The sequence below is a fragment of the Micromys minutus genome, assembly GCF_963924665.1.
Source record: "Micromys minutus genome assembly, chromosome: 6".
Classification (NCBI taxonomy): domain Eukaryota; kingdom Metazoa; phylum Chordata; class Mammalia; order Rodentia; family Muridae; genus Micromys; species Micromys minutus.
Genome location: NC_137975.1, coordinates 77298224 through 77305403, shown reverse-complemented (window position 1 = coordinate 77305403; position 7180 = coordinate 77298224). Strand labels below are relative to the sequence as shown.

Here is a 7180-nt window from a genome sequence, read left to right as displayed (position 1 = left end):
GTTTAGGATCTAACATGATCAGCCATCTTCACTCATTCTGACAAATACCAGCACTTACTTAACTTTTGTAAACAAAATGTATTTGTGAAGATATTTGATATGAATGACATGAAACCAGTACTAAATTCTGTACTAAATGCACATGAAACATTGACAAATCTTCATTTGAGTTTAGTGCTTCCAAAACATCGTTTATTTTTGAGTAAGATACAAATTACTTCTAGAAAGTCACCAAAGAGGTAGATATTCATTGATTCCTTGAAGGTCTAGATCAGGAAGGACCTTCTCAGAGATAGATAGATAGAGAGAGAACAGGGATGGATGCTCAGCAGTTGTTATTATAAACATCACGGCACTTCAAAACCTTAAGAAAGTTATCAACCTTATGTGTATCCCTACGCACACACCGATACATGTTTCTGAGAACACTGTTCTTAGTGTATTCATCAGATGACTGCAAATCTGACCACTCAGACCAAAAAGTATAGTCATTTTCCACAGCACCATTGTGAACCTAAACACAGAAAAAAGAATAGATTGTTATTTTATTGGTATTACTTGGTCACATTACATTTTTGCACATGAGTGTATAACTATGTATATGCACTGCCAGCACATGTGTAGTCAACCTGTGTGTGCATTATGAGATCAGAGGTCAACATTGTTAAAAATTCCACTGCTGAATTTTATCTTTCTCAATTTCCATTCACTTAAGAGAGATTCTTTCATTCACCAAAAACTTGCCTGTGATATTTGCCTAATGTTTAGACAGTAAGGAGTATTCAGTAAATCTATTTTTTATGTATGTTCTAAGGTCAAATGCCTTGCTGGTAAGGGAGGCATTTACAGACTAAGTCAATTTTATTAGCCTCATTCTTTAAAACTGATAATGAATTATGATTGTTAGAAAACGAATTAGTATACAGCAAGTTTGTCAATCATATGAGTCAAGGTATTATGAAAGCATTAGACCTCTAAAAGTAAATATAAGAATAAATATTTTCTGCTGTGTCATTGATCTCAGACAAGGTATACTCATACTGGAGTATACTGAGTGATGCCAAATAAGAAAATCATTGAAAAGTATTTGTGCATTTGGTTAAAGAACAGTAAAAAGGACTAGTATAAAAGATAACTTGTATTATGGTTTTAGGGACAATGTTCTATTATTATTCTATGTTTAAACATAATCAGTTCTCCATATAATGCATTCTTCCAAATATTTGAATCTATCAAACATATTCTAGATGTGTTAAGATTTGAGAGTTCTAAGACTGTTATCAGATTATCTGTGTTAGTCAGAGATATCTATTTCACCTTTTGGGGCTACTTTATGAGTTACTTTGAAAAATATCTTCTTTATATTGAGAGCTTTGATGTGTGCATTTGTTAGTAAATTTTCTGAAGAAGGCTGGATTTATAAATAGCAACTCCTTACTGGGAAGGCTATGAATGAATTACATGTTAATATATATAATATAATGATATTAATTATTTGTTTGTTTATTTAAATATATATATTTAATCTCAGGAATGTTATTGAATATTCCGCTTCTCCTTAAACCAATCATCTCTTCCATGCAGGAGTTAAGGACAGGAATATGAAGAGTGAGTGGGCTTACCCTGCTGAGTATGGTCTTCAATCCCTCCAAAAGCCCTTGAATTTTTTCCTCCAACTCCTTTGTTCTTGAGAGCAAAGTATTGGATACATCTGGCAGAGTAGCCACTGCTGCCACTATGTGCTTCAGAGGCTCGTCCCAGGCTTGCAAAATACTGACGGACACTTTCAGAAGGTCTTCTGACTAAACAATAAAGAACATTTCTTTAACAAGTGAAATACAACAGGGTCATTACATGACCATTTTGGTTGAATGAAAGTCTATGCTCCCACATATACTGGCTATGAGTAAAAATCTAGAAAACATGGTTTAGTGCATTATGTGCAATATAGAAATGATAGTTTCTGTTGCAGAATTATAACTTGCTCAAATGAAAGTAACTTACATTAACGGTAATTTTCTGGTGAATATATAACTGATCATGTTGGTTTTCAGTGTATAGTCTACTGACTACGGGCCAGCTGATATTGCTTTATTAGAGTGCTTCCACTGTCCATGAAAAACCAAGCACTATGGTATTAACTGAACACTGTAGGTACCTATGAGATTCTACTGAGATAAAAATTGGTGTCAATGCTGTCAGAGATTCTGTGACACAATAATTTTCAAATTAATGAATCTATTTCTCATTCGCATATGCAGTTGTGCTCTGAATATCCTTGTAGAATATTAAAATAGTAGAAAAAGGAAGAAAAGAAGATGTTCAGAATGATAAGGGCATCAGTATAGATGATTTTTCCCCCTTACCCCTAATAAAAAATTCCATTGCTTGGTCAGGTACCATAGAACCATGGCTGGGTGCTGCTCTTATCATCAACATGGAATTTTGACATTCTAAGTATGTGATCATCTCCGAAAATATATGACTAACATATCTAATCTACAATCTTTGCTTCAATGTCTGTTAGCTATTGTCATAGTAATGAAAGAAAAATGAAGTGCTGATGGAATCTCATAGACATTTTACAAGAAACCTTTAAAGGATGGAAAATGTCAGCCAAATGATGATAGCAAAATTCACTGCCTGAATCCTTGAAGCCTAGGGTTTAGGATTAAAAGTTTGAGATGGATGAACTTCCAATTCAAATTCTATTTAGGATTAGTGTAATTCAATCCCTATATAACCTTTGTAGCCTAAGTTTGGAATATTCCTAATCATGCTGTGCATTAGAAAATTTTTGAGGATTAAATGAATCAATGTCAATGGACTGATTTCTGAAGATTCTAGATGTAAGTAAATGATTCTCTCTTCAACACATCTTCATCCTTCAATTGTCATTATTATTCCCAGACTTTACAGGAGAATAATTTGTGTGTGGGTTTCTGCTATTATGAATGCACATGGAGGGGAAGTAGATTGTATTCATGAGATGTGCACACGTAAGGATAATATTAATCATATTTAGTTGCTTATAATAGACAGTAAGGGAGCAGAGGTGACAGCAGTTATACTTTAGAAATTCTAAGATATTCAATCTACATCATATCATAAACTAATACCAATAGGAATATAATATATGTTTAGAAAACATCTTTCTAGTGTATTTTCACTTGAGATATAATAGGAGGCTATGTAGTTATGAGCATCTTAATAAATAATGAAGAAAGAAAGGTAGGACCCAGTTTCAAATTTAAAAAGTCATAAATCATTTATCAATAAGTAATATGTCTCTAGAATAGAATTTAGTGATATTGCATAACTACTACTGTATCTGCAACTTTTCTATGCATAAATAATTGTAAGATAATTCAGGAATGTCTAAGTCATATTAAAGCTTCTCAGAACATATTAATAATAATCCCACAGAAATTGTGCTATTAAAACACAGTGGTATGAATGGTCAGTTTATTAACCTGCTATCATATGAACAAGGATTTGTCTTAAAATAAAATTATTGACTATAAAACATGATTATCTGTCATTTCTTCCCATTTCTAGCATCTGATATTAGCTCAATTGCTATGGCCCCAGTAATCATACACAGCACAAGTATGTTGTATATTACTTCAGGTTTGATTTGTTTGTTTCTTGCTTACTTTTGTTAAAAGGGAGGGAAACTTACTTGTGTCTGGTGGACTTGCTCACTGTTTTCTGGAGTAAAGATTACAGAAGTGTGACAGGGCCTTAACATCAGGTTATGTGACCAAGCTGTTTTACCAAAAGTCATATCCTGGAAGAAATAGAAAGGTTTAATTGCTAGAGATAAGAATTGATCAACTACATTAATGGCCACATTAAAAATGAGTTTGGTAAATTTAAATTATTTTACCTAAGGCTGAGTATATAGAAGTAGAACAAGAACTAAAGCCTACCTACTTACGCAATCTGCCAATTGTATAAAGAGTCTAATTTTTAAACTTCCAACTCTCTTCCCTTCTTTACAATTTTATTATTTTTTCCATTTCTAAATGATATTGTTTGACATGAAGATTGAAATAAACATACTCTAAAAACTGATGGTTAATTAGCACTGGTTTCAGGTTTGAGGAGAGTGCAATAAAATGATGTATCCATCTCTATATTTTATAATACACATGATTATCTATTATCTTTAACCAAGCATTGTAGAATTAAACAATTACTCTTTATATCACAAGGAATCATAAAATTCTATGTGTATACTAAGGCATTATTAGCTAGTGGATAAAAGAACATTAAAATATCATTTATTATTTATATATTAGCCAATAGAAGATTGTATTCAATGAAGAAATTTACTATTTAAAGAGCATATTTTTAATATTGGCAATCAGTAAATTTGGAGAAGTGTAAGTGATCCTGTTGAAGAATCATGAATGTAAAATATGGAATTAAATCAACACTAGAATGAGGATAGACTGGAGAATATTTATTAACTGCAGTTCTAAAGATATATGCTCCATATTTTCAAAATTTCATGGAGGTAGTTTTTTTTTTTTTTTTTTTTGTTTGTTTTTTTCTTTTTTTTTTTTCTTTTTTTTTTTGTTCATCACTAATTTGTCCTTTCCCAATCAAGTGCATCTACAAGGGACAGAGAGGAGATGTCCTTTTCAAAACCCATTCTTCAATTTAAATGATGTACTACTCTCTAGTAAATTAAAAATAATAATCGAATCATCAACATTATTGTGTTTCTTAGTAGATTTTCCCCTTACATGGTTTTCTACTGTTTAGTTTTACTTTACTGATACAGTCAATCACAAGGCAACACCTCTAAAATGCAAATTTATAGAATATCGAGTAAAAATGTCCACATAGATAGGACTCCTTCATGAAAGACAAATTTTCAAAGTGTATCCAATCAATAATTTTTAAATATCATATCAAAAATGTTGCATTACAAATGTTCATTAGTAAAAATTTAATGTTTGCTAATTTCATTGTGTGTATCATTTTTCACTAAAATTCTATATATTTTTGATCCATGTTGAAATATCTGCTTTTCACTTCTAAACTGATCACATTTAAAATTTGTCTCATGATGGTTTCTGTTTGATGACTAGGGTTTGATGATTTCTCCTTTAGAACTGAAACCAGGTCAGGGACACTACAAAAAAATTCACAAAATCAACAAACATGGAGTCACAGAGTCTCACGGAGACTGAACTGACAGTAAAGGCACCTGCAGGGCTCTAAACCTAGTCCGTTTCTATATATGTCATAGTTGTGTAGCTTGGTATTTCTAACAGAGGGAGCAGAGACTGTCTCTGACACTTTTTGCCTGTTCCAGGGAGCCTTGTACAGCTTTAATATGAGGGAAAAGGCCTAAGCTTATTGTAACTTGATAAGCCATGTTTTCTTGATATCCATGAGAGGCCTGACATATTCTGAAGGGAAATTGACAAGTAGTGAATATAAAGGGAGTAGGTGGTGATGGTTGTGAGGTAATGAAGGAGGTAGGAGGTGGAGGAAGGGAGGGTTAACTGAGGTCAGGACATAATATGAGAGAAAAAATTAATAATATAACTCAATAGATAATAGATACATATATAGATAGATAAATAGATTTTTGTGTGTGTATGTGTGTGTGTGTGTGTGTGTGTGTGTGTGTGTGTGTGTGAGAGAGAGAGAGAGAGAGAGAGAGAGAGAGAGAGAGAGAGAGAGAGAGAGAGAGAGAGATATCAGAAGTACTTACAAATTCCATAAACACTTTTGAAGCAAGATCATGGGTGTAGTGTGACAATTCAACCACACGTTGGTATAGGCTTCCAGTTGACACTCCATAATTTGGTAAGGATGTCACCGGCTCCCAAAGAAGCAGGTTTGACACTGCCAGCAAAAGGAGTGCCACAGCTATAAAGAGAAATGACACTGAAATATCTTGTTCAAATGACACTGTGAAGGATATACTGTCTGTTCAAAGTTTTCTTTGTTACAATACTTGCTTCTGTACATATGGAGTCACTTTGCCCAGTGAGAAAGCATAGGGAAGTAGGAATGCACCCCCACATGCAGATTGAGAAGTTGCAATGTTGTCTCAGCTTGTGTTTGCCTTTGCACAGCTTTTCAAGTTTGAAAACATCTTTAGTTCACACCCTTTAATGTTACTGCTTCTTTCTGTGACTAACACAAATAAACCACTGAATCCTATGTCCTCAATGAAGTTCAACTTCTCAGTTTCAGCATCATTGTCACTTTGGTTGTTTGTTTCTTGTTCTGTTCAATGTTGTGGAAGAATCTTACAAGACAATATGAATTTGAAACCTGTAACTATGTCCATTTTTATCCTTGTGTTAAAAATTTTGAAACAGTAAGGGAATGGAAAATGTCTATGGACTTTGCATGTGCGACATTCCTCAAACAAAGTAGATGCCCCTAGAGAGCAATTGATCTCAGAGCTGATTCAGCAACTCCTGATTCGAATTGTCAATTCAGTGTGGACTTAAATCTCAGTTACTCATGGACAGCAACAATTATCCAAATACAACAGAATCAAAACCAACAAAGACTCTCCACGCAATCATCATGAGAAAGCATAGCAAAGAAGCAGAGTGTGGCTGCAGAGCTACTTACAGAAGGAGCATGGTTGAGTCAAAGACAGCTGCATCTCTGAGGCGTTCTCTCGAAGTGCTCGCAACACCAGAAGGCTGCTGCTCCCCGAGTGCTGATTTCCCTCAGCTCTTCGCTCCCATATATACTAACAGATTCTCCACAAGGTCATGCAGGTCACCAGGCACCAGGAAGCATGTGTTTTGTCAAGGTAAAGGTTCCTAGATTATATCCCTGTAGGAAGTATAAAAATAACCTTACTGTTGTCACAGTCCTGTTTCTGCACAAATAGTTTTGCAGTTTGCAAGAGTGTCCAGGGTTCAAATTACTTTGGAAATCACAAAAGTCATCTCGGTTCCCTAATGAGTCAGAACCAGGTAAGTAAAAAAATATATTTCCTTGATCCTTTTCTCTAGATCAAAGTTCTATATTCTCTCTTCTGTTCCTATACTCTGTCAATTCCCTAATGTGTTTCAGGTGGTTACGAAGGCCTCCCAGAAGCTCTATTTTAGCTTTGGACTGGCACATCACAGCACTGTTCCGTTATTCTTGATATTTAATCAAAATATTATTTTCTGTTTGTAATCAGCAA

At 34.0% G+C, this 7180-nt stretch overlaps 1 protein-coding gene across 1 annotated transcript; it reads right to left on the bottom strand.

Annotated features, from left to right (window-relative positions):
- Positions 1–325: 325 nt before the first annotated feature.
- Positions 326–6646, bottom strand: LOC308421341 (prolactin-3B1-like; the record flags this gene model as incomplete). Its single annotated transcript, XM_080917669.1, has 5 exons — positions 326–514; positions 1623–1802; positions 3683–3790; positions 5735–5892; positions 6613–6646. The coding sequence occupies 5 exons, from the start codon at positions 6644–6646 to the stop codon at positions 326–328; spliced, it is 669 nt and encodes a 222-aa protein (XP_080773795.1).
- Positions 6647–7180: the final 534 nt, after the last annotated feature.